Here is a 25,863-nt window from a genome sequence, read left to right as displayed (position 1 = left end):
TACAGTTATATTTGCTTGCCTGTCAGATATTTGTTAATAGTCATTCTGCTGACATCTTTGTTATGCTGCTGCTTAGGTGACAGAATTTCATCTGCATAAATGGGTGGAAAGTCCTTTCCTCACATGTCCAACAAACTGGAGACAAAGTGCCTGCCAATGTTTTAATTTCTTTTGCATGTTCTGGTTAGAGAGTAAGAAGAATGCTTTCACTCCACGGTGTCATGAATATGGTAATCTATGGAAATCACAGAAAGCAGGTACTTAAGTTAAGCACATACTGTACTACAGGAATCCCTGATGAATTCAAGTCTCTTCTGTTTAGAGAAGATGTTGTTGTCTATTAAGTGACAGACTGCCAGATGTTCATGAAGTAGCACAGTAATGTGTATCAGTATCTGCTTTTCTTCACCCCAGAAGGTAACATTTTCTTTATCATCTATGTCATCCTGTTTTTTGATTGTAAATGTCTAAGCTTGACTCAAATATTAACTCCTTTTTGTTTTATTGATGAATATTTCATGACTTCAGTACATTTGTAGAATGTTTTTGCTGCACTTTAGTAAGCCTATAATCCTAAAATCTTTTCCTTCACTTGGTATATCTAAGCTGCTAAAACCCAGACATTTGAGGTAGAACATGAAGAATAATTTGCTCGTTATTTTGAGCTAGTAGAGAAAACTTTGGCAGTGTTAGAAAAATGATGAAAGAAGAAATAATTGTTATTTTAAATAATGGTTTATCTGCACGCTCAAGCATGGTACTGTATATCTCATGGTGAGGTCACAACAATATGTTTTCCTAGAACACACATTAATGTTCTGTTTAGTCTCAGAATTACTGCAGTGCTGGGGGTCAGCTCACCTGCTTTAAATAATCATGGTCTAAAGAGCGGGCGGAATAATGGAGTAACTAAATGCAATGGTATGTACACATGCAGTGTGAGAAGAAGAGGTTACAGCAACAAATATACATGCAGTAACTACAGATTATTGAGACAACACTGTTTACAAAGCAACTAAAAGTTCCAAGAAAAAAGATTAACTGAAAGGCAGAGTTCATTTTTTTCTGAAGAATTGTTGTGTTCTGTCCTTTATTTTGAAGGCATTTCCACATCATTAAAGGCAGTGATGCCAGTAATGTCTCAGCTCTAAGAAACAGGGCCATGAGAATGTGTGAACCCTTAATACAAGGGGCAAATTCTCTGTGGCTTCTTGTTAATGTAACTACAGCAGCTCTGGGGGCTGTAACAACTGGTGTTGGCCTGAGAAACTCACTATCAGATGGAAATTGATAAGTGAATTATCCTGTCCTCTCCATGGCACGTCGCAGGTCTGCATGCCATGGGGAGAGCTTCTGCAGGATTCCCTGCTGAAGGGCTTGACGTCAACCCTGCTGCCATCTGGGTGACTCCTTCATGCCGTGGGCCCTCACCATGCAGCGCATAGGAAGGGCCCGTGTGGTAGCATTGCCAGACTTACACACAGAAGAGCAGCTATTTCAGAGAATTTAGCTTTGAATGTCTGAAGAAGTGAGAACGTCTAAAAGAATAAGAAGTAGCAGCTTGGCTTTCTCCATTGCCATACATACTTAGGCTTCATTAGTTAAGCAGTTTACCCAATTAGTGAGGAAAGCTTGTGCAAAATAGTCTCTCCATATATCTATGAAAATGAATATGTGTGTTATTTGCCACCTTCAGAGGAGCAGAATTCAGCTTTTGGCTTTGTTGACGGGTTGGGTTTTTTTTCCCAGAAGGAGCACAAGCTCCCTTGACATGGTGACAACGTTTTGTTGTTACTCGTGCTGTTCTTTGGTACTGGGACTTCATGTTTTCTTCCTCTCTGGAAATGTTGGAGTCATGTTTCGTTGTATTCTCTGAGAACAAGGAAGAAAGCAGATAAGCACTTCAGGAAACTTTACAGTAATCTTTTTTGTTATTGTTGTGAAGTTGCAGGAGGGTGGATGCAGACCACTGAATGAAAACTGTTGTGCAGTGTAAAGTATGGTCAAGGCCACACGTACATGCAGCGTGTAATAACGATTCTAGATATATGCAGCCATTTTGAGCACATTAGACTTTATGAAAAATAAACTTGAAAGATTCAGAAGCAACTGGAAAAAAATCATTAAAATTGAAACTGCTTTCTCTGGAAAACTTTATACATCAAATATAGAAGTTTTCCACATGAAAAAAAGGGGGTCAAACATTACCAAAACCTTTGTGCTGAGGGCATATAAAATGACCCATACAAATCTGATTTAAATTCTTGTAGCTTCTGTGTGAGGGCAGCTGTCTACCTTGCTTAAATGTTAATGTTTCCCTTATCTGATTGCCTTTCTGTACCATGCTCCCACTTTCAGGGGTTCTGCTTCACCTATTACCCTCTTCAAAGCTTTTCATTCTTGTCTGCAATCTTTATAGCTTTAACTGTGTCTGAGGTAGTCACTTGGCTGTGTAGCCTCACAAGCTGGTGAGACCCCACCTGGAGTCCTGCGTCCAGCTCTGGAGCCCTCAGCACAAGAAGGACATGGACCTGTTGGACCAGGTCCAGAGGAGGGCCACAAAAATGATCAGAGGGCTGGAGCATCTCTCCTGTGAGGAGAAAGGCTGAGAGAGTTGGGGCTATTCAGCCTGAAGAAGAGAAGGCTGCGGGTGGACATTATTGCTGAAGGGGGCCTATAGGAAAGGTGGGGACAATCTTCTTAGCAAGGCCTGTTGAGATAAGACAAGGAGTAACGGATTTAAACTAAGAGAGGGTAGATTTAGACTGGATATATGGAAGAAATTTTTTTACAATGAGAATGGTGAAACACTGGAACGGGTTGCCCAGAGATGTAGTGGAGGCCCCATCCCTGGAAACACTCAAGGCCAGGCTGGACAGGGCTCTGATCAACCTGATGTAGTCAAAGATGTCCCTTCTCAGTGCGGAGTGGTTGGACTAGATCACTTCTAAAGGTCCATTCCAACCCAAAGCATTCAATGATGCTATGATTTTATAAGCTGTTTCACTCTTAGCTTTTATCCAGCCCAGCTGCTTGTCTCCCCAGTTCTCTGAAGCCAATGAGAAACCTTCCCAGATATAGTCCTGCCAAGGCAGCAAGTGATGAAGCCCAGCTTTTCTGCATGTTTACAGAAAAGAGTGGTATTTGGGAAAGGTAGCTAAACCAACTACAGATCAACTGTTCTTCGCAGGAAGGGAGTTGTCAGCATGGATTTATGAAGGGAAAAACACGTTTGACCAACTCGATAGCCTACTACAATGAGATGACTGGGTGGGTAGATGAGAGGAGAGCAGTAGGTGTTCTCTTTAGTATGGCTTTCAACGCTGTCTCCCATAGCATCCTCATAGAAAACAGGTGAAACCTGCTGTATCAGACCCTGCTCTGAGCAGGGGATTGGACTGGATGGTCTCAAGATGTCTCTTCCAATCTCAGCCACTCAGTGATTCTGTGAAGGTAGCTGGCCACCTTTGTCCTTCCCAATTGTTTACGGAATTTGTATTTTTTCCCCTTTATTCTCTCCTTCTCTGAGGGAAAGCTGTTGATTAAGTAATTTGAGAGAAAGGCCTATTCAGAAAAACAAGCCACAGAGAAGGAAGATTAAAAGCCACCTCTTGTTTGATTTCTAAAACACAATAGTTTTTTAGAGCACACTAGTATTTGCCACTATGTGGCAAAGTTTTGGTGTGACAATTATCCATCAATTTTTGTAGCTACAGAGTAGGTGGGCCTTTGTTTGGTGCATCTCTACTCCAGCCAGTATAGAATATTTCAGTAGAGCAATTTGAACTCTCTTTAGCAGTTCAGTTTGTCAGACGTTTTTCAGTCTTCATTCTTGTTCTCATCTAGTTTTATTATGTGCAAGCAGAAACACTTGAAAAATGTATAGTACATGAAATAAGACAATTTGGCTTCAGTTCCATTTCTAGATTCATGAGGGACATCACTGTGTGACTTAAAATTGTTTACATGTTGAAAGGGCACAAGAGGAATTTAGAGAATTAATGCACCTTCCTACCTCAGAATAGAGGCAACACTTAAGTATAAAAGAAATTGGGTAATGACATTACATTCAATATGAGAAATTCTTCACACGAGGGAAACAGTATTTTGAAATGTGTTGCCTCATAGCTAAATGATACTGCTACCTCAAATTTCCATGAGCCAATGATCCTTAGAATTGTTTATGCAAGTTCCTCCTTTACCTTGTGACCACTGCTCCCTGAAAATCATTTTTATGAAAATTACTGTTTTCCAGTGTTCTTTCTGATGCCCCATCTCATCAGCATATACCAGCAGGATATACTTTAGATCCACTAGAGTACTGTAGGAGACTGTTGCTTATTTTTGGTTTATGATGATACCTAGCTGGGCCAGCTGAAATATGGGTCTTCTAACAGTAGATAGCGTCCAGCCATTCAGCAGGAGACAGCTCCCAAATAAGCAACCCATGATTACACAGTGGAGACATAGATGGACTTTCCCAGAATAAGGAGCAGATCCGTTTCAAAGTTAGAAATAAAGTCTGAGTCATCTGGCGCATATTGCACTGCCCTGTTCACTAGCCTGTTCCACCAGTTAGGCTATGTGCTGGTGTGCCCATGAAAATTGCAGCAGTCTGAAGTGGAGGATTCTCTCTGCTTTGCACCATTAGGAAACAAGCACCTTCTGTAGTTCATAATATGCTCAATTACCTTTAGATTGATCCATGAATAAATTATAATCAAAACAGACTTATTCACCTTAAAGCTCTCCCGGATTAAGGTTTCATTGTTGATTCATTATGTTGTCAGTTCTCTATTGGCAGGGTAATGCTTTTTTATATCTGGATAGAGACAGTTTTAGTGGAAGATAATGTTATCTTTAAATGAGTAGGATTTAGCTTTTCTGGTGAAAACAAAGTCATCAATGATGAATCCCTGGAGAAACTACTAAAACAAAAATCACAATATTGCCGGAGATTTATACAGTTCATCAGTTAAAAGGCAGCTTTTGGAAATCTTGTGGTGGGGAGAAGGATTTGGATTTTTCGTTTCTTTCTGTAAAATATTCCAGTACAATATGTCAAGCTTCGAGTTTTGTTATATGCAGTTATAAACCATGAAATAATATCACTCAATATATTTATTTTGGCCCCATTCTTGATGTGGTGCCTCCAATAGAAACACATTGGATTATGGCTATACAGAGACAGATGGATACAAATGCAGCTATAGATATCACTGATGCACATATAGAAGTAGACAAGAATTACCTAATTACTGTGCTTGTTGCAATCTTCTAAGCACTTGCTATGATCCACATATTCATATTAATTATTTTTTTCTAGGCAGATGTTGATATGACAAAGAGATCAGTGTATGGAGAGTTTAGTGATATTGGAATATCTGGAAATTAAAAAGTGTAGAAAGATATCAAAAGCAAAGCAAACAGAGTTAAACTTACCAAGCTCTATGCTTTTGCTTTCATTGGGAATTGTGCTATTAAATCCCCCATGTGCTTAGGAAGATATCCCCTTCAATGATTAGAGGTGATTTTATTTTAAACCCTCTTAAATATCCATCTCTTTGGCAGTTATTTCAACATGTTTCCACTTTTGCTATATCCAGTAACTCACTTCATTAAAATACTGTTTGCCATTTCATATGGCCTTTGACTCTAAAATGTTTGAAACCACAGCTCTGAACAATAAGCACTCTCATCAGCGTTCCCTGTATCTGTGCATTACTCATAAGGAGAGCCATCAATAAGTCTTTCCTAAGCTCCTGAGGCTACATTTTCATGTATTATTTATTGTTGTAGAAAAGATAGCTGGTTTTCAGTGGTGTTTGATGAAATTTGGCTTGGCTGCTTGTGAACTGCTAGACTCCAAACACCAAGTAATCAGACCATTTGCATGGGCACATAGTCACCTTCTGTTAAGTCAGTGGAAGCTCATTGTGTGTGCCCAAGCCTGGACTACGACCTAGGTGCTTCCTTAATCATTTTAAATTGCATTTATAATCAATTTCTTGATGGAAAACCAGCAAGGCTCAGCAAAGACCAAGGTTGAATGTTACTTTTCTAGATTAATCATAATTTCATTTATTTCTAAAAGGTACAGATTATATTGTTTAATTTAACTGCATGCTTGTCATTATGAAGCATCTGAATGTTGGTACTGATGGGATTGCACGCTTGTTCAAATGTCTGCTGTACATTCCAGCTAGCAGCTATGTTAGATGTAAAAATCTAGAGACTTCCATCTCACAACTTAGACAGTTAATTAATTGCCTTTGTAATTCGCTCTTCATCTATACACAGAAATCATTTTTTTCCACACTTTTCCTTAGATCACCTGTTTCATTTCAATATACTCAGTATTTCTGTCTGTACAAATTAGGAGATTGGGCATACATTAAGAGAACAGAAAAGTAAATGATTTATTCTGCAGAGCTTTGGCTATTCTTCCCAGAGATGTTCAGTCAAGCCATGAACAACTGTCTCATCTCTCTACTCCTTCAGTTAAAACCTCAGCAAAATTAGCTTTGCTGCCTACTCTGAAAGTCAGCAATTCAATTCCTGGCCAGACAAGGAAGAGTCCAAAAATGCTTTGTCATCAAGTGTCTTGCCCTCTCAAACCCAAACTTGTTGGCATCAGCACATAAATTATGGAGAGAAAGTAGTTTCTCAGTGACACAGCTACTACTTAGTTGTAACCAAAATGTATTTCTAATTGATGCAGCCTAGCAGACATACAAGAACACATTTTATCAAAATTTGTATTTTTTTAGATTTTTGCTAAAAGTCTCATAAAAAATTGAGTCTTTATGTGTGTTCTTTAGAGCCTATTGATTATATTGAAATTAGACAAATTCTTGCTTGTACTCATTTTCCTGTTTAAAATAATTCTGGTTTTGCTGTCTTATTTGACTTTGGTATGTAAGGCCACTACCTTACTGCTGTTTGCAGTAATATTTAAAGTCTTATTTTAAGACATCCTAGAATATTTTCTTTCCAAGATCATGTACGGCAACTGCACAGAAAGGAAAGTTTGTTTGATGTCTCTAAGGAAGGCCTTGAACATGACATTCAGCAACAGCGTTCCCATTGAACAGACAAAACAAGATCCCTTTGCTAGTGGGCAAACTCAGGCTACATCTAGATTTGGGACAGATGGGGTCTGCAACATCCCCTGCAGCTCTTGTCTTGCATTTGCCTAGATTGAGGCATTGTCCCAGAGTACAGCTCAGTCCCAGCGTGCAGGAGGGCACCTCCTCTGGAGAGCACCATGAAACTGCAAGTCTTCTGACTTGAAGTCAAAAATGTGTTGAGGCCACAAACCAGCTCTCGGAGGCAGGGAAGCATTTCAAGGCCTCACCCATGGGCCGTATGCTCAGAGTGCCAAAAACCTAGCAGCCAAGAAAGCTTTTATTTGTCATAACAGGAAGCCTGAGATCCCAAGGTTGGGTATGGTGACTGACAGAGCTCATTGAGGAATTTTTCTCGTAAGGATTAGCTGGGTAACCTCTTCTGGATATACTTCATTTTAAAAAATAATAATTTTTAAATTTTTAAATAATTCTGGTTTTAAAATTCACATTGAAATTCCTTCTTAAAAATTTATAACCACAGCAGTACTGTATCTTGTTCGATATGCTCTTTGAGGTTGTATTATTAGCGTGAATTAATGCTAGCAACTGCTGAGGCTATGTATCCCCTGTTACTACCTGCTAGTTTCTGCAGTACTGCCGTAGCTTCTGAACAGGGTTTAGTTAGGCAGATAAAATACTTTTGCATAATAAGGAACTAGTTTCAGGGGAAGAAGGACATGGTCTTTTGCATCAAGCAAAAATCCATGTTTTCCACCATGTTTCATTCACCTAAATCTGTGATTGTGGCACGCGACAGTTGTCCATATCTCTGATAGGTAAGCAAAGGGACTTTTTCTTTCAGGAAGCCGGATGTTTTATGAAATCTGAACCAGCACTTTCATGTTCTTGGGTGAGACATGAGTTTTGCAATTCAGTGAAATCATCCTCTAGAGTTTGCTTAATTGGCTTTGAGGATTAGATGTTGCAGAAACGACTGCTAGTGGGGCATAGAGGTAAATCAGGAGATTAGAATGTGTTTCAGTTCATTTGGTGTATGTTAGCCTTACTTTGACAGGTCAAGACAGCCTTCTGTCACCAGAATGCAAAATACACGTTTGTAAGCTTTAAAAATATATATTGACATATTCAGATAGCCATACAAATAATTGTAAACACTGGTGGAACCTTCCTAAGTAAACTGATAGTTTTATGATACCTTTCCACATACTATAGAAATAAAGTTACACATTTGAATTATTTAAAATAATACATTTTTATATATAAGCAAGTATGCAATGGGGAAATATAAGACTGTTGGATGCTGACCTGCAATTCAGCGATTTTTCTGCTGTAGTATATTAATATTTTAATATTCTAATATATATTTTCAAGTCAGATCCTGAAGTTCATGTTTGATTTTTATTCACTTCTCACTTTGGTGCAGTCTCACTGATTTCAATTTCAACTTCCTGAACAAGAAGCAAGTTGTACTCAGGAAGGACTTAGGATCTCGCCCTTGGGATCAGACTCGCCTTTTTGCTACACCCACTCATTAAGTATAATCATTACTCCTGATTTTTTTTCAGAAACTACCAAGTTTTGGACCTTACCTGGAACAACGCAGAAAGATAATAGCTGAGAACAAGATTAAGCTGAAGGAACAGAGCATGGCTGCTGTGCTTCCTGAGAAAAAGCAGTTCACTCCAAAGAAGCCCATTCCAGCAATCAAGGTAACAAAAATACATGCTTACGCATAAGAAATGATCAGCCATCAGGCAGTTGACATGCACAGTCATTTCTAGCAGATTGAGTTGGTTATTACTGCTTTTAAGCTTGTTAGAGGTCATCGAAGACAACTATTTATGCAGACTTTTGAGCTTTTAACCAAAATCGATGGGAAATGATTTGTGATGTACATGTATAGGTATTTCCCTAATGTCATTTTTCAGAATGAAGATATTCAGGCAATGGAATGGTAATCGTAGAACAAGGCATGGGTAATGCCTTGAAGAACAAAGTAGAACTGTTAAATATTTCTTTCAGTTTGAATGCTACAGCATGAGCTCAGTTTCGTATGATACCTTCTGATTACTTGCAATATGCTAAATACATCCATCTCTCATGCAGGATCAGTGGAAAAGGTTGGTGTTCAGTATACAAGAAAGCTGTGTCATAGGTTTTCAGTCTGAACTTTCAAAGCTGGAGAATGTTTGTCTAAGTAGCTGATCCACCGTCTACAATGAGTAAATGTCAAGGAGAAAATAAAACCTCTGGTGACCCCATGTACTGCATAATCCATACATTGGAGCTTTTCCCTTCCCTTAGGTAGCCAATAAATGTCAATAAAATGAAACGTGAGAAGCTAATTATTCTAGATGTTCATTTTAGACCTTACTTAAACTTCATGTATGAATAGGAAAAAGAAGGAAGCAAAAAAATATTTTTTTAAAACCAGAATTCTCATGTAGTATGAAAAGTACATCTATTGAGCTTCTTGACTGTCTTCCTCATATATGTGAGAATATCAGATATCTACAGATAGGTAACTTTCATTGTATGATTGGACCTGTAAGAATTCTTGCAAAAATAAGGCCAAACATAAAATACAATACAAGCAATAGCTCAGAATAACACATTATTCCCAAGGGAATTTTACAGTTTACCAGCACATGCAGTATTCCAAGCAAAGTGGTAGAACTGCAAAACCAGCCAAGGAGAAATTTTGAGTCATCTTCCTGTTTAAGTTAAATAGTTTGCCAGTTCTGTAGACCCCTCTCATTTTTTTCCACTGCTTATTTTGGTTTGTGTCATGCTGTTGAAAATCGCTCCCTTCCTCCTGTGCTGAGGTTCCCTTCTTTATGTGTACAGAAAGTTCCAAAGAACAGCAATCTACTCTTTTTTTTTTTCCCACTATGGTGAGCATTTTCAAAGCCTGCTTGACCTCAGAGGTTTTATGGTTCTGTTCTCTTTGCAGGGAGAGTTTTGATGTAGGGGAAAAGAGAAAGAAGCAGCAACAGCCAGTAACTGCATTTTCAATGAGACAGCTTGCTTCTGAAAACAGCAGAAAACCAAAAACCACCCAACAACAAATAAACTGAATGAAGGAAAAAGTTTAACAAGAGGGAAAAACAGACATAAAGACTTGAAAAATACATAAATAAAAAGTTGAGGTCAATAATTTATCAAGCCTAACTCCAAATACAAAAGCAAAAAAGAACCAAGTAGTAGGAGATAGGTTAAAAAGAAGAAAAGAGGCCCTGCTGCAGGGAAAAGGAAAATGAATTCCCCAAAACAAAAACTTCTGTTTATAAAGACGTTGAATACTTTTGTGTGGTGTCTGTGAGGAGCTTCTCAGCTCAGAGAAATCAGGTTAGCATCTTTCTCACACCTTCATTTTCACTGAAAAAGGCTGAAGCAATTAGAAGAAAGTAGGAACCACCAAAGGTGATTCTTGACAGTCTTTCAGTCTGAACATCTCTTTAGAAGGTAACTTTTTAACCATAATGAGAAAAACAGCAATGACAGATGCCCACTAAGAAATAGGAAAATACCTGGGCTTTGCTTGAATTAGGGAACTTGCCACAACAGAGGGAGGCTTTAATAAAGTTTGTTATTAATAGATCCATCTATTATTACATTGTGGAGAAAAACTTCCAGGAAGATTCAGAATATTCATTAAGGAAGCTGAGTGAAGCATGACACCCTTTCCTGATCAGGAACTCTCCACAGAGGAAGGCAGAGGAGCTCGGACTTGAAGGACTGATTTGTCGCTGTCCAAGAAGTACTCACATTTAGAATTACAAATCCCAGACAGTCTCCAAGTGGTTCTGTCTTGGCTGACCCTCTAGACAGAGGAGAGAATATGTTATGTTAGTTCAGACTAGGATATCGAGAGGTGGGAATGGTCAGCTCTTATAGCTAGTCCCAGCCTAACTCCAGTTCTCTGGACCAGTGAAGAGGCATGCTTGAAAGCATGATTGGACCCGAGATAGAGCTGTCCTCGAAAGAGCTACAACCCCAGACATAGCTGTCCTCGAAAGAGCTACAACCCCTGCTTTGGCTGGTTGTATTTTTGGAGGGTTGCTGAAAATTTCCTGATGCCTGCCCAGAACTCCATCATGTGTCTAATCTGCTTTTGGGTTGGTGATATGTAAATTCCAACATTTGTTTAAATTCCACATGCTGCCAAAAATGCTTTTTTTATAGATTTAAAAACCCTCAGTGATTATCCAAAATCTAATTTAATTTTTGGATGGTTTTCCCATGGCTTTTCTCTTTATTTTCTCTATTTTTCAATATTAATTGAAACTGCATACTTTGATATTCAGCAGAGTTGTTTCTTCTTTTCTCACTTGTCTGTAATATCAAAATTTCTACCGTAAGCGGATATGTGCCCTGGATCTTTTCTTTTCAGTTACATTTTTGTACAACTCCCACACATGTATTTCCCTACCTCAGGTTACCTGCTTATTACTTTAACTTTCTTGCCTTATACATTTCTGTGTTTTTTTTCCGAATAATTTGGAAGCCAGCATCTTGGGAGGCATCTAACCACATTTAGTCTAGTGCTCTGCTTAACCTATAAAATCCTCTAGATAAGCAAGGTATATTGGTCTAGGCACAGCAATATTATGGCATAACAGTGTCACATTTGGATCCTTCCTGGCATGTGTCTGGGTGGTTCAACACGAGTACTTTTAGCTTGTGCGTGCCTGCCTGGAAAAGACCATTTTGTTGTAATCTTCATCAGAAATGTGGAGCTGTTACATATTTCAGGTGAAACTATGCATGTGTGTCCCATAATTTACGGGTCGCTGAGTCTGCTTCTCCCAAGTGTTTGCTCCAACATGAATCACAGCAATAATCTCTCCTGCAGTAGCCAGTAATGATCCCTTCTCTATCACAGTACCTCAGAGAATATTCTCATTACATGTGACAGTTTAAGAAAATTTAAGTTACTCTTCAGATATGGGGAGAAATCCAGAGTCCAAACCTCTTTCTCTCCCCACTCTGGCTGTGGAAGGACAGCCTCAAGTGGTTCTGCAATGGAATGCAATGGAATGCAATGGAATGCAGTGGAATGCAGTGGAATGCAGTGGAATGCAGTGGAATGGAATGGAATGGAATGGAATGGAATGGAATGGAATAGAATAGAATAGAATAGAATAGAATAGAATAGAATAGAATAGAATAGAATAGAATAGAATAGAATAGAATAGAATGGAATAGAATAGAATATTTTCAGTTGGAGGGGACCTACAACATCATCTAGTCCAATGGCCTGACCAATTCAAGGCTGACCAAAAGTTAAAGCATGTTATTAAGAGCTTTGTCCAAATGCCTCTTAAACACTGAAAGGGTCGGAGCATCGACCGCCTCTCTAGGAAGCCTGTTCCAGTGTTTGCCCACCATCTCAGTAAGGAAATGCTTCCTAAGGTCCAGCCTAAACCTCCCCTGGCTCAGCTTTGAACCATTCCCACGCGTCCTATCACTGGATACCAGGGAGAAGAGGTCAGCACCTCCCTCTCAACTTCCCCTCCTCAGGATGCTGCAGAGAGCAATGAGGTCACCCCTCAGCCTTCTTTTCTCCACACTAGACAAACCCAGAGTCCTCACAGGACGTTCCTTCCAGCCCTTTCACCAGTTTTGTTGCCTTCCTCTGGATGCATTCAAGTACCTTCATGTCCTTCTTAAATTGTACTCAAGGTGAGGCCACACCAAGGCTGACTACAGCAGGACAATCACATCTTCTGACCGGCTGGTTTTGCTGTGTCTGATGCACCCCAGGGTGCAGTTTGTCCTCTCGGCTGCCAGGGCACACTGCTGACTTCTACTGAGTCTGCTGCCGGCCAGCACCTCCAGATCCCTTCTGCAGGGCTGCTCTCCAGCCACTCCTCTCCCAATTTATACTTGTCCCCAGCGTTACTCTGTCCTAGGTGTAGAATCTGGCATTTGGACTTGTTAAATTTCATCCCGTTAATCATTGCCCCATGCTCCGATCTATCTAGATCTCTCTGCAAGGCTGCCGTTGCGCTAGCAGCCCGTAAGGGGAAGGGCACTGTACTGCTGTATGTAAAACTGGAATGTGTATTCCAAGATCATGGCTGATGAACACAACAGCAGCATTACAGTAATTACAGTGCTGTTTTCTATCTTAACATCTTGCTAGTTTGCTCGTGTCTTGTCAGGACAGCACATCAAGCAGAATTTTCTGGAGCTGCCCGTGGTGTCTCCTACAGTGTTTGCTCTTGCAGCTTGCTTTTATCAAGAAGGTATCTGTTGGTAAGAGTAACAGAAGTTTGATAGGCTGTTTGTCGACCTGCATTTTTTCACTGTGATAGTACCTGTTCATTGAGTTTTATAAAATACCTGTGAAGTTCCTTGGGTTTTCTTTAATTTAGTTTAAATTAAAATCTGTATCAACTCTATAGTCTTCTGGTTCAAATCTTTTCCTGAAATACACACAAGCATATTAAACAGCATCATATCTAAACCAGTAAATTGAGACACTTTATCTGTTAATATTTTGCCTTTTCTGAACATTGATCATTGTATTCCAGCTCTTTATTTTTCCTTTGTTTAGCCAACTTGCAGTCCCACTTCATGGCTACTTAATTTCAGAACTCTGTTGTGTCAGAGGCCTACTGAAACATAAAATATACCAGTTGTGGGGTTTTTTTATTTATTGTCTCACAGTCCTCATAAAGAGTTGTGATAGATTCACGAGGCATAGTTTTTATTACAGAAGCCATATTAAATTGTGTAGTACAGGTTCATTTGAGTTATTTTTCAGTCCCTCTTTAGCTAGTACTGCAATTGTTTTACTTGCTTTACTGAAACAAGGCTTAGAGGTCCCTAAATCCCAGAGCACATTTAATAACCTTTTTAACTATTGGCAAAGCATTTGTAATCTTTCAATGCAAAGTTAGTTTTAATAAGATTACATATTTTTGTTAGCCACTTTACTGTAAATTGACCTTGGTTGTGTACCCTCAAATTCTGGTGACTTTTTCTCCTTTAATCCATAATTTTTTTCCTAACATTTCTTCTTTTCATCTCTCTAACACTACCTCACCTGTATTACCAAAAAAGAACAAGTGGGAGGCAGGTATCTCACTAATGGAGGTAAACACTGGTACAGAGAGTCATTTACTTTCTTTGCAATGTTTCGTCCCCTTTCTGTGCTCTCTCTGTGTCCTAGTGAGGGCACTTCTCCAGATCCCCTTGTTCTTTCACCACCTATTGAATCCTGAGAACTGCCCAAACACCCCATAAATAATAATGAATGGAAAAGGGTACTTGGGATCAAGCACACAACTTTGCTATATAAATGTCAGGTGCTTTGTTAGGAGTGTTTTATATTACTTAGTGGTGAATTAACTTCAGCATTTGTATCATGGTCAGTGATCCCTCGGAGACGTGAAGATTGAGGCTGAGGTGAAGAGGACAAGCAGACCTCTACTTCTGGCAATCTCAAGATTACCCTCCTTTCCTTACCTGCTGTTGCTGTCAGCTTCAGGTGCACAAAGTTCCTAGCCAGTGAACCTTTCTCCTGAACATGGTGTGACATACGAAGTGTTTTATGATGACTCAAAAAGTGCAATAAAAGGGCAAGCATGTGTGTTCCCTTTGCACGTGCTATATGAGATGCAGTATCTGCACTGTGTATGGCTTTCTGATGATCTAATGAGAGGCCTGTGATGTTCATCATCTCTAGAGCACAGTGTGGTCTTTTACAGTGTGGTCTGCATGAAGATGGACACAGCAGGTCTGCAAGGAGTCATAACTGAACCACGAATTGTATTTACAAATATAGGTTTATTAACATGATGGCTAATGAAAAGCTAATCACCATAAAATGTTTGATATATTAACGGTAAAAATGCAGCTATGGTAATAAAAATAGCATTGGAAACATAATATCCTAATGAACAGATCTGCTCCTTGTGTATACTCAAAACCACATCTGCCTAGATTAGTGAAAAAATGAATTTTTTTTCTGTACTCATTAGTAACATGGAACTAATGGATTCTGCTCTGATTCTCTCCATAGCAACTGAATTCCCTGCCAGTTCCAGTGGCAGGACTAAATTCCTCTCCCAGTTCGTTCAGTACAGTTTTGTTGAGAAGAGTGGGACAGCACAGCAGTAGTCAAAAGGAGCACTCTAGGTCCCCAAGACTGCAAAGGTGTAACTTAGTACAAAATTTAACTTCCAGCTTTTTTTTTCTGTTATTGCTGCTGGTAATGCATAAGCCAGAAAGAACACAGCTTGACTTTCAGAACCTGGCTTCTGTTTGCAGGTCTGGCAGTTGGCAAAAAAACCATTATACTGTAAACAGTGCAAATTTGATCTGGAGGCCATTGAGATATAACAAGTGTGGAATCCCATAGTGCCATTTTAGGCAGTTGCTTTTTGGAGTGAAACTGCGCTTTAAACAGTGAAAGCTGATTATTTCTTGCTGCACTGTTTATTTTGTTCTGAACGATTATGATTTGATGGAAACAAGAAGCTCTGAGATAGCTTGAGATGCTGTAAAAGAGCGCACCTGCAAAACATCTTTTAAATACCATTGCTTTTTTAGTCAATAAAGCCTTGAAACTTTGCAAATGAATAAAGATACAGTTTTTGCTCGAGAGAAAGAAGTGATTAAAAGACATAACACCCAGGAGTGTAAATGAGCAGTAAATCATTGCCACGGTCTTTTGAAATCACTTTCAGGCCTCTAAAATGCCATCATCCTCCCTATTTGGGATTTTGAGTCCCCAAAAGTGTCTTTTGTAAGCTTTGAGAAGTGAGACTTGGTTGCAAATTCAGAAATCACCGTGCCATATGCATTGTTTTTGTTATTGCCTTTGTAAGTTTGTAGCTGGAAAAATCTATTGTGATCATGTTCTTCTGAGCAACCATTTCCTGAGCTATCTAATGCGATCCTAAACCTCACACTGTCTCCTCCTTGTCCCCCAGGTGTTTCTCTGGATGGCCATTAACCACCTCACTCCTTTCCCATTTAAAAAGCCTTTTCTAATTTCCAGCTTCAAATTTATTCATGGCTGGCTTATAATCATGTGTTCTTGTGCCAACATTGTCATTTAACTTAAACAGCTCTTTTCCCTCCCTGATGTATATATAAAGCGACATCATACTCCTGCTCTGCCTTCATCTTCCTAGGCTAAACATTTTGTTAGGCTCTTTTTGTCTTCTCTCCTAAGCAAGGCCCTCCATCCCATGATTATTTCAATAGCCCCTCTCTGCAACCTGCTTGAGCTTTGTGGGTTTTGTGAACATCCAAGTGATATTTGAGGAATACAAATGTGAATCCAGAACTTCCCTGAGAAAACTGGTAATTAACTATGCTGTTTAAACATCTGCGTTTATTAGATTAAAAAGCCCTTCACTATCAGGAATCTCCCCATGTTGATACTTTTACAACATGACTAGGCAGTGGAAGGCTACTTCACTGTATGTTGTACAAGTTTTACATAATTTCTTCAAATTCTTCAGTAGACAGACCAGTACTTGCAGATGACACTTGCATTTGTGACATGCAGTTGAATGTTTGGGGGCTATATACAGAGAGGCTTGTAGGATACTTAGTATTGCTGGGGGCAGTGGATCACACAAAGACACCTGTATTTTGAAACCTGGAGAATTTTTCAACTGATACAGAAGACTGCAGAAACCTGAGAACTGTAGCAACCTGAAAACTGCTGAGCAATTCCCAGTAAATCCATGAACATTTCTGAGTGAGACATGGAAATGATAATACAGAGATGTGAGCAGTTCCTAAGAGATCACATTTGATTGAGTTACTGTAGCTCATCAGTGGAGGCACAGTAAAGGGTTATGTGTTCAAGTCTAGTCCTTTGCAATACCAAAGTAAAAAGCATTTGCTGAAACAATTTCATAGTAGTTAATTGACCTTTTACAGTGGTTTAAGCAAACAGATTTTACTTCAGATTTGCCGTGAATTTGGATCATGCACATAATCAGCTTGCACAGCTCTATTTATGAGTGCTAACTCATTAAGCTGTGATAACTTGCTTACTTACAGTCATCTGTCCACACTCATCATGCTGCCTTTAGCAATGTGCCATAGCTGGTTTATGCTGGAAAGAATTGGAAGGCTTTTAGCATTGAATGAATGCAACCAAGGTATTTCTCATCAGCAACTTAGGGGTTTAGCAGAGAGAAAACTTCTGAATGTTTTTGGAACAAGAAAACAGTACAATTTCCCTGTCCTTCTTCCTAGGCTTAGGATATGGTTGAATTTCCTATTGAACAGTCATTAAGAGCGTAGATTCTACCACTGCATCCAATGAACAAAGGAATTTGTCTCATTGTATAAAGATATTATTGGAATTTAAATGCTGAAGGCCAGGTAGGCCTCAGAGTTACAACTTCACTGATACGAATAGGAGTCATTCATTCAGGAAGCAGAGCAGTTGCTGGAAGTTCTCAGCAGGCTCAGGGAGACAAGGTTGGACCCATTTTTGCATTTAATTCATGTAGCAGAGCTTTTCTTTAGAGCTAACATTGATAAATCCATATTACCCTATTGCTCTTACGTGGCATAAGAATAATTAGGGATGCTTAGTTTGTCTGAAAGTAAGGCTGCCCAAAATAAGATATGCAATGAAAATTTAAGTTACTCTAATCTAGTTCTTCTGATTCAATGAGAATTGAAAACAATATAAAGCATTGTGTATGATTATGAATTATACAGGTTAAATATAGCATGCTACTGCACACTTAAAATGGTTGCTAATCATTTCAGAACATTTTTTTTGACTGATAGGAATAAGGTAAGTATTGCTTCTTCAAAAAATGTTGAGAAACAGAATACAAAAAGAAATCCTTATCATGTTTCTTGGCAATGCAAGACCAAAGGTAAACACTTTGAAGCTTATAATTCTGGGCAGACTTGTCTGTGTCTTGTATTTGGCTTGATCTTGAGCATTTTTCAATTGACTTGGATCACATTCCATAATCAAAATCGTAATGACTTCTTGGTTTATTACAGTAGAATGATTTTGAAGCCAGTTCTGCTCTCTTATCATTCAATGAGATTTCTGGAATACTTAACAGTTACACTCCTTTTTAAATCAAAAGTGAAATGTATTGTTTTATCACATAACCTTCATTTACTAAGCCCAACTTTATCTTAACAATGTAGAATCTTGCACATAAAATCTAGCTTGTTTTGCAACATGGGAGCTGTTATAGAAGCGTGCTTAGTAAACTCACCAGTACAGTGCCACTGAGTGAATCTTTAAAATGCAGTCATGTTCATCATCTATGCTATAATTCCACAAGTTCAACTCATTTAACTGAGGGATAGCGGTAGTCCGAAGGACCTGGAACTTGTCCCATCTCTTCCATTGACTCAGTGAAGCTGAACTGCCACTGAACTGTGCAGTTTCTCTTTGTGTAAGCTAGAAATGGTTTGCATTAGGTAGATCCCCAACAACTTACTATAGAGGGCGTGACTTCCCCTTGTGGTATGTACCCATACATGGTCCTGCCATATACCTTTACTTTCGCAGCACAGTTGTGTAAGGTTGATGCCACAAATTTCTCACTGTGAAGTTAGCAGAACTGAATCAAGATTTGCAGGATTAGACTCACATCTTACTTCTGTACAATATTTGCAATAAACTGATGATTTTCATGTCATTTGCGCACCTTACTAAAGAGAGAAAAGCAATTATTGTTATGTCAGTTTATTTGATCATGTCCCTTTCTTTTCTTGCTGTAAGTTCCTAAATCTGTGCTAATGAGAAATGACCAAGGATGATCTGATCGTTTGTAGCATGTCACTCCTGTTTTGTGCTCCATTTTGTTCCCTGGAGTTTCACACAATAATGGCAAAACACCAGTGCATTCAGAATCAAGTACTAAATATGTAACCTATTTGTAGAACATATTTCTATACAAATATATACTTCTAGTGCTGCCTACATTCAAAATGTGCCTGTATGGAGCATTCTTTGTATTTTACAGGATGAAGGTCAGCAACTTGCAAATTCATAAGAAAAATCCTAAACACCATCAGAATGCATGGCCAAATCTTCCATATTGAAGTACTAGAGAGTGTTCCTGCGCAGCTATAGAAACAGCTTAGTTATCTTCTAAATTAGTTGATCACTTTTTTTTTTCCCTAGGATGTAATTGGAAAAGCACTGCAGTATATTGGAACATATGGTGAGCTCTGCAACACAGAGCAAGTTGTGGCTCTGATTGACGAGGAAATGTGTATCAACTGTGGCAAATGTTACATGACCTGTAATGATTCTGGCTACCAGGTAAGAGCACAGCTGTAATTAGCAGAAAGGCACAATAAGTTATCTTTCTGCTGCTGGGAAGAAAGAAACCACCTTCTGTTAATGAGCAGGTGGTAAAAACAGATGTCTTAAATACTGGATTTGAACCCCAGCATGCTCCCAGGCCCTGCCTGAGCTGTTTGCGGGGCAGTGAGAACACTGCCCAGCATGGCTGCTTCTGGAGGGCCACGCTGAGTGTACCACATCTCACTGGCTCGCTCTAGGTCACTCTCCCAGACTCTCCCTACCTGCAAGTGGGAAGTGGGATTCTTTTTAAGAGGAAGAAAATGAGGGGGACCCAAGTCAGATGGCAGTAAATGTAGTTATCTGGTGGTTTTAAAGTACGTGAGGGAGAAAGGGAAGAATGCATCCCTTCCCACCAAGGGGATGCAGGGAGACAAGAGCTGTTCTTACTGCCGAGTGCTTTCTAAGAAGCATAGTCCTTGTTCCATCAGCATTACTGAACTTGAACTAATTCAGGTTTCAGGCGGGTGGGTTTTTGTTTTGATTTTGATTGAGGTGCAAATCCTTTCTCCAGGATAGCTGCCAGGGTTTAGAGCAGCAGGTTCAAGTTTGCAGAAATCATTGTGACCAGAAAATAGCACAATTCTAAGCTGGGGCTCCTGTTTGCAGCAAAGTATTTCTCTGTTTTCCGCTCAGTATGGTAACACAAGTTGTATGAAATGTGTCAGCATTGCTACATGCCATTCCTTGCCATGTCCACTGGAGCTGATGAACTGGTCTGCAGTAAAAAGGGCAGCACAGGAGGACTCATGTTCTTTTAGCAAACTAAAATACAGTGTAGCATAAGCCCCATGGAATCCATTATGCAGTAAGCAATAATTTTTACCTGAATTTTTCCATTCATCCCAGTACAAGAATAGTTTGTGAGAAACAAATACTTTAACCGAGGACCAAGTTTCCTCTGAACACCAGGACCTTTTGTTTATCCTTAATTCAGTCTAATCAATCGTAGGTCTGATGATTTTAACTACATACAGTCAAAGAAAGAAGTCTTCCCATTTAAAATCAACTCCTGCAATTACAAGTGTGTCAGAGCAAAGGTAGACACATTTTTTTCCACTGATATGAGAAAATTAATGCTGCATTTATACCAGATTAGATTACTACAGTAGCCTTTGAACTGTCTAAATTTCTTCTTGACACTGCAGTCTTCACCTCTTCTTCCGTCAGATTTCCCAGTGAAGGGGAGGATATAGTCCTTGGAGAGCAAAAGACTGTGTTTATATTTAGTAAAACTTTCTTTTCTATAACTGGAAAAAAAAATCAGCACCAGAAGAACCAAAGTTTAAAACCCCAGGAGGTTTACTCAGCACAAAAAAATGGTTTTTCCTTAATTAATTAAGGAAATGGAAAAGAAATTAATTGCAAAGAATTGCAAAGAAATTCTTAATTGCAAAGAATCACCCCCCTTCAAAATAGCATCTGCTTTATGATTCTCTTTGTTTCAAAAATACCCATGCATCTCTACAGAGCTATCACCTTGTATGACTCCAACAGAAAAGCTTTCCTTAATTTAAAGTTAGCACTGCGGCCCTGACTTCCTCTGCCTCCCTGAACTCCCTTTCAAGATGCACATTGTTAGGGAGAGAGGAAGGAGTCCTTCTTAAATACTCACAAGCCAAAGCTCTCTTTGTGCTCAAGCTAAACTAAAACTTGTAGGTTCGGAGCAGTTGGTACCTACTTCATGCCCTGCTGGTTGCTACAGCAGCTTCTGTGCTTTGCTAGTAGTGAAAGCCCCACTGCAGCCAGCCTGCCTCGGGAGCCAGCCCACAGCACCCCTGGGTACCTCCCACCTCCTCCCGGGCTCCCCGGTGCTGGCGATGCCCAGGGAGATTTGCCAAGGCATCACTTGTTTGCAGACAAGTGAGAGTTCAGCTTTCAGGCCTGACTTTTCTTTCCTAAAACTCTTAAAAGTAGATATTTTGGGGGTTTTTATTTTATTTTTTACTTTTCTAGGCTTGGCTCTTAGATATTGAAGCTTTTGTGGTTGTGTAATGCTTTTGTTTTCACTTTTGATTGACATTTGCATTATACCAGGAGCTTATTTCATTGAGACTGCAATTGTTCTTTTGCATTCAAATACACTTTATCACCCTAACTGGTAATGAAGATTCACTGCATGGAAACGTGAGAACTAAAGCAAGTTCTGCCTGCCTAAAATGCAGATATCCCTTTCGAAGATTTGCAAAGGAAAATAATCACGAGGCACAGCATGCTGTGTTTTTCTGGGCTGTTTATTAGATTACATTGTTTATGCTGTGCTGAAAATAAAAGTCAGAAGCATGCATTGTGGCCAGCGTTTCGCTGAAGCCCTTCAGGCACCACACCCTGCCACATTGCTGTCTTACAAAATATTTCCTTCACACGAAGGAGAAATACCGCTCTGGGAGTTTAAACATCATGGGCCAAACTCCTCCTTTTGTAACCAGCCCGTGTGACCCGTGAGCTTTCACCACAGTATGATTTGGCCCATATTTCTAATTTTAGAGTGTCGAGAGAGGGGTTGTTTTGTTCCCTGCCAGTTGAACAGTTGCTGTAGCTGCAGTGCAGAATCACACCAAGATGTTTCCAAGTGCTGTAGCACAGGAAATGCAGACACTAAAATGGGAGCAATTTTGACCTTTTCCATGAGTGACATCAATAATGTTTATTCCTGTTCGCAGGCTATCCAGTTTGATCCCGAAACCCACCTGCCCGCGGTTACTGACAGCTGTACAGGCTGCACCCTGTGTCTCAGTGTCTGCCCTGTTATCGACTGCATCCGCATGGTTTCCAGGACAACACCCTATGAACCAAAGCGCGGGCTGCCCTTAGCCAGGAACCCCGTGTGTTGAGGTGATCGGTCCGACAGCTCATGTGAACTTTACACTTGTTTGATGCAGTTGATTTGCTTTCTAATTAGTCCTTGAAAATCTTCTCTTATAAAAAAATGCAATATTGATAGCCATTAAAATGAACACTGTGTTTTCCAATTATTATTATTTTTACAACCATTAAGTTTTGAAATTACAGAAAGGCAGCAATTAGTCAGTCGTGGCTGTCAGTTGTCCACTATTTGAAGTGTAACTTTCTCTTCACAATTCATGCTGTAATTTCAAAATTTCTCTATAGACTCTTTAATCTCTATGTATTTTCTGGCTGTAAATATAATTAAGAAAGCATTTTTCATGAACTACAAATCAGTGTACAAGCTAACTGTTTTCAAGGAGGCATTTTTTAATTAAACATTACATTTAGTTTTAAAAGAGTTTCTTAGAAGATGTAATTAACTACATAGCATTCAAACAAAGCAACGTGGCTTCTGTTTTTCTATGGGAAGAAATGAAAGGGAGTTTAAAATAGGATTTAAGAACTGGATTAATCACTTTCAACTACTACAGCATATGGTAGTGTATTTTTATAATCCTTTCTAATTCTTTCTCACACTAGTCACTTCATAGAATAAATTTGCTGTGCACTGACACATGCTGGACTCTTCACATTTGTGTGTTGCATGGGTAGTTTGATCATTACTTTTTCCCCCCAATGAACACTCATAACATCTCTCTAAAAATGGTTGAATCGGCTTATTAGGAAGTCCAGGTTGCATTTCAGGATTCTGAGATGTGACAACTATTTTTTCTCCAAGCTCATCCTCTAAATAACTTTTTAATTGTGCCAATTAATGTTCCAGAATATACATGTTACAGGTCAGAGATCTGATTACGTGCAAATGGAATACACACCCTGCAGACTGCATTTGCCAAACACAGACACATAGGGCAAACTGGCAAGATGATTTCCCCCAGTGCCAATTCTTCATACTTATTGGTTTTGTATGGTTATAATAGTTTTGCAACCAAAAAGAAACATAGATTTGTCTGTCTTGCTAAACAATACTTCAGTTTTAATCCATTTTTCACGCACAGTAGGAACTTTCTAATATGAATGTATTACTGTCTGCTTTACGCAGAATGTAAAGCCTTTAAGTTTCATAATAATAAATGATCTATCAATTCAATTTCTTATACCCTATATTGTGCTCAGCAAAAGCTTTGATTAAAAATATACCCTGACTTCTGTTTCTTGATATATGAATTGTGACCAAATTATAAATAAATCTGGGAACCAACTTGGGTTTGTGTGTGGGATTTTTTTTCATTTACTAAACAGATTTTCTTGTACAGGCTTGTCAGGTGGTGTTTCATGATCTCTAAGATTCACTCCAGGAATCATTAATGAGTTAATTCATGTGTAGATGATTCCATTAATTGCCTACAGTGCAGAACGTAGCGTGCTCTTTGCCCCACTCTGGTACCTCTTTGTCTGCCTTTGCCTTGTCTTCCTTTCGCATCCCTTCGCCACATGCATACACTTGCATGCACACATATGTACACACTGTGCCACCCGAACATTCTGAAGTGTCATTTCATTCAGTATCCTTGCGCCACCAACACTGTTTTGCTGACACTTTGGGCTTGCACTCTGATCCCTTGGCAGGCTCAAGCCCAGTGTCTCCATTAGCAGCTTTCTCTTCATACTTTAATTTTTCTCTTCCTTGTGAATTTTTCACACTCAGATGAAAACAGGAACAGATCGTCATACTGCTTCGCAAACACTGGCCTGAAACTTCTTTAAAGCTCTTGGTTTCTGGTAGTTTCTTATCTTACATGAGCTATGAAGGACTCACAGGAAGAACAAGCTGTTTTGTGAATGTTAGGGGCAAAGTTTGGAAAGTATCTGCATGTACTAGTACTTCTCCTGAGGAGCTGGCTGACAGGCAGCACGCCCTTGAGTGGGGCAAAAAAACATCAAAATCAGATCATCTGCAGGTAATATTTTATGTTCTCAGTTAGCAGATGCAAGAAAAAGTAGTTATCTTCTCCCAGGCTGTTACCATGTACTTCTTATTTTGTATCCTACCTACCATGAACCCTGAGGGTGAGCAGTGGTGCGTCACCTGTGACTGAACCGGCCAGCTTCTCCGGGTCTTTTGTTGCTGCATCATGAGACCTGATTACCTTACTATCCTGAAGGCATCACATCTGGTAGTGTGGCTTCTTTTAAAGGCAGGACAATGCCAGGAGACCTAATTTAAGTAGATAAGCACATGTACATCATAAGCGTAGCAGCAAAATCAGAGCTTTTCCTAGGATATTCAGTATCAGATGATATCCAGTATTCCCAAGTAGCTATAAAGTAATCTTTGGAGGAGTAGAGACATTGTGAATCAAGATTATAATCAAGCCTATAATTTGTTTACCGAAGAAGGAATAACGGGCTGTATTATGCACATTTCTTTCTCGCTACCTGCCCTCTCCCCTACTCTTGTTCTATCAAGTCCATTAACAGTTTCGGGAAATGCGTTCCCAAATGAATGTGAATACTTTCTGACAGCAATAAATCTGTGTGGCAGGAACTCAGAGAAATGGCCACAGTTAGGTCTCCTGCAGGACTGTCTGTAAGTCATCAGGGTAAGGCGAGGTGTAAACAGGCAGGGGAGGGAGCCACAAAGAACATACTCCTGGGTTTTGTAGGTTTTCACATCTTCCTTGGGGAATCCATCCCATTCAGCATTTTCAAGAGCCAAACAAACAAATCAGAAAAATCTGGTCTATTCTGCAAATGCTGTAGCCAGTTATTAAAAAAGGGATATGAATTTTCAAAGTGTAAAAGGTTCCAAATTAAGCTCATATATTTCAGAGATTTAGTTGCACGTTTAAGGAATTATGTATTATTAAAGACATGCTGGGTGCGATCCTGCAACGCTAGCCCTTGCAGTTTTTAGACATGTTGTCCTATTGCTTACTATTATATTATAAACTATATTGACAAATTAAATTATGATGGAAATGCCATAGCTTATCCTCCAGTAGCACATTCTTATTCACATCATATTCCCAAACAGAAAAAGCCCCCCGTGTTCAGTGTGTGGTCTGCAGTCCAAGAAATACTTGAAAAAGCTGCCAAATCCGCTTGTGTGAATCCCAATGCACTCATACATGTTCATTGGAAAAAGAGATGTTTTGCCTTGCTAACAGACTATGCAGGCAGTTTGGGTTGTGGCCTCTAGGATGAACAGACATAATATTTCCAAGGCATTGGATTGGCAATGTTAATAGGCACATTTGAAAAATTACACAGGACTTCTGAAATACATAATTTCCTGATTTTAAAGCAAATACTAATTTGATCCCTTAGAAAAATTAAAACTAGCTTGTGTGCATGAATCTGATGGGTAACCTGTATCTCCAGTGTTGAAGCCAATGTACGTGTATACTGCTCCTTGCTCTGAAGCTTTACCAATGGCTAGAGGAGGCTTTCTTTGCAGACACCCATTTGCTTAATTCATAAAACCTAGGAGGAGCAAAATGCAAGTTACCAGCCTAGAATCGCTGCCCCTCTTTGTTGCGTCTTGGAGGACACAGAGCTGTCCACCCTGTGGCCTCTGGGCAAAGCGACTCGCTG

The 25,863-nt window shown here is 39.4% G+C and overlaps 1 protein-coding gene across 1 annotated transcript in view; it reads left to right on the top strand.

Annotated features, from left to right (window-relative positions):
- DPYD (dihydropyrimidine dehydrogenase) overlaps window positions 1–23,527 on the top strand; it is a 380,477-nt gene extending 356,950 nt beyond the window's left edge. Inside the window, exons 21-23 of the mRNA XM_075424984.1 lie at window positions 8,657–8,800; window positions 19,234–19,374; window positions 22,080–23,527. Of these exons, the coding sequence (XP_075281099.1) occupies window positions 8,657–8,800; window positions 19,234–19,374; window positions 22,080–22,250 (456 nt within the window). The 3' untranslated portion in view covers window positions 22,251–23,527. The remainder of the gene's footprint in view (window positions 1–8,656; window positions 8,801–19,233; window positions 19,375–22,079) is intronic.
- The last annotated feature ends 2,336 nt before the right edge of the window (window positions 23,528–25,863 follow it).

This window comes from Opisthocomus hoazin, chromosome 6 (genome assembly GCF_030867145.1).
Source record: "Opisthocomus hoazin isolate bOpiHoa1 chromosome 6, bOpiHoa1.hap1, whole genome shotgun sequence".
Classification (NCBI taxonomy): Eukaryota; Metazoa; Chordata; class Aves; order Opisthocomiformes; family Opisthocomidae; genus Opisthocomus; species Opisthocomus hoazin.
The sequence above is the reverse complement of the archived record's forward strand: the minus strand, read 5'-3'. Positions and strand labels throughout refer to the sequence as shown.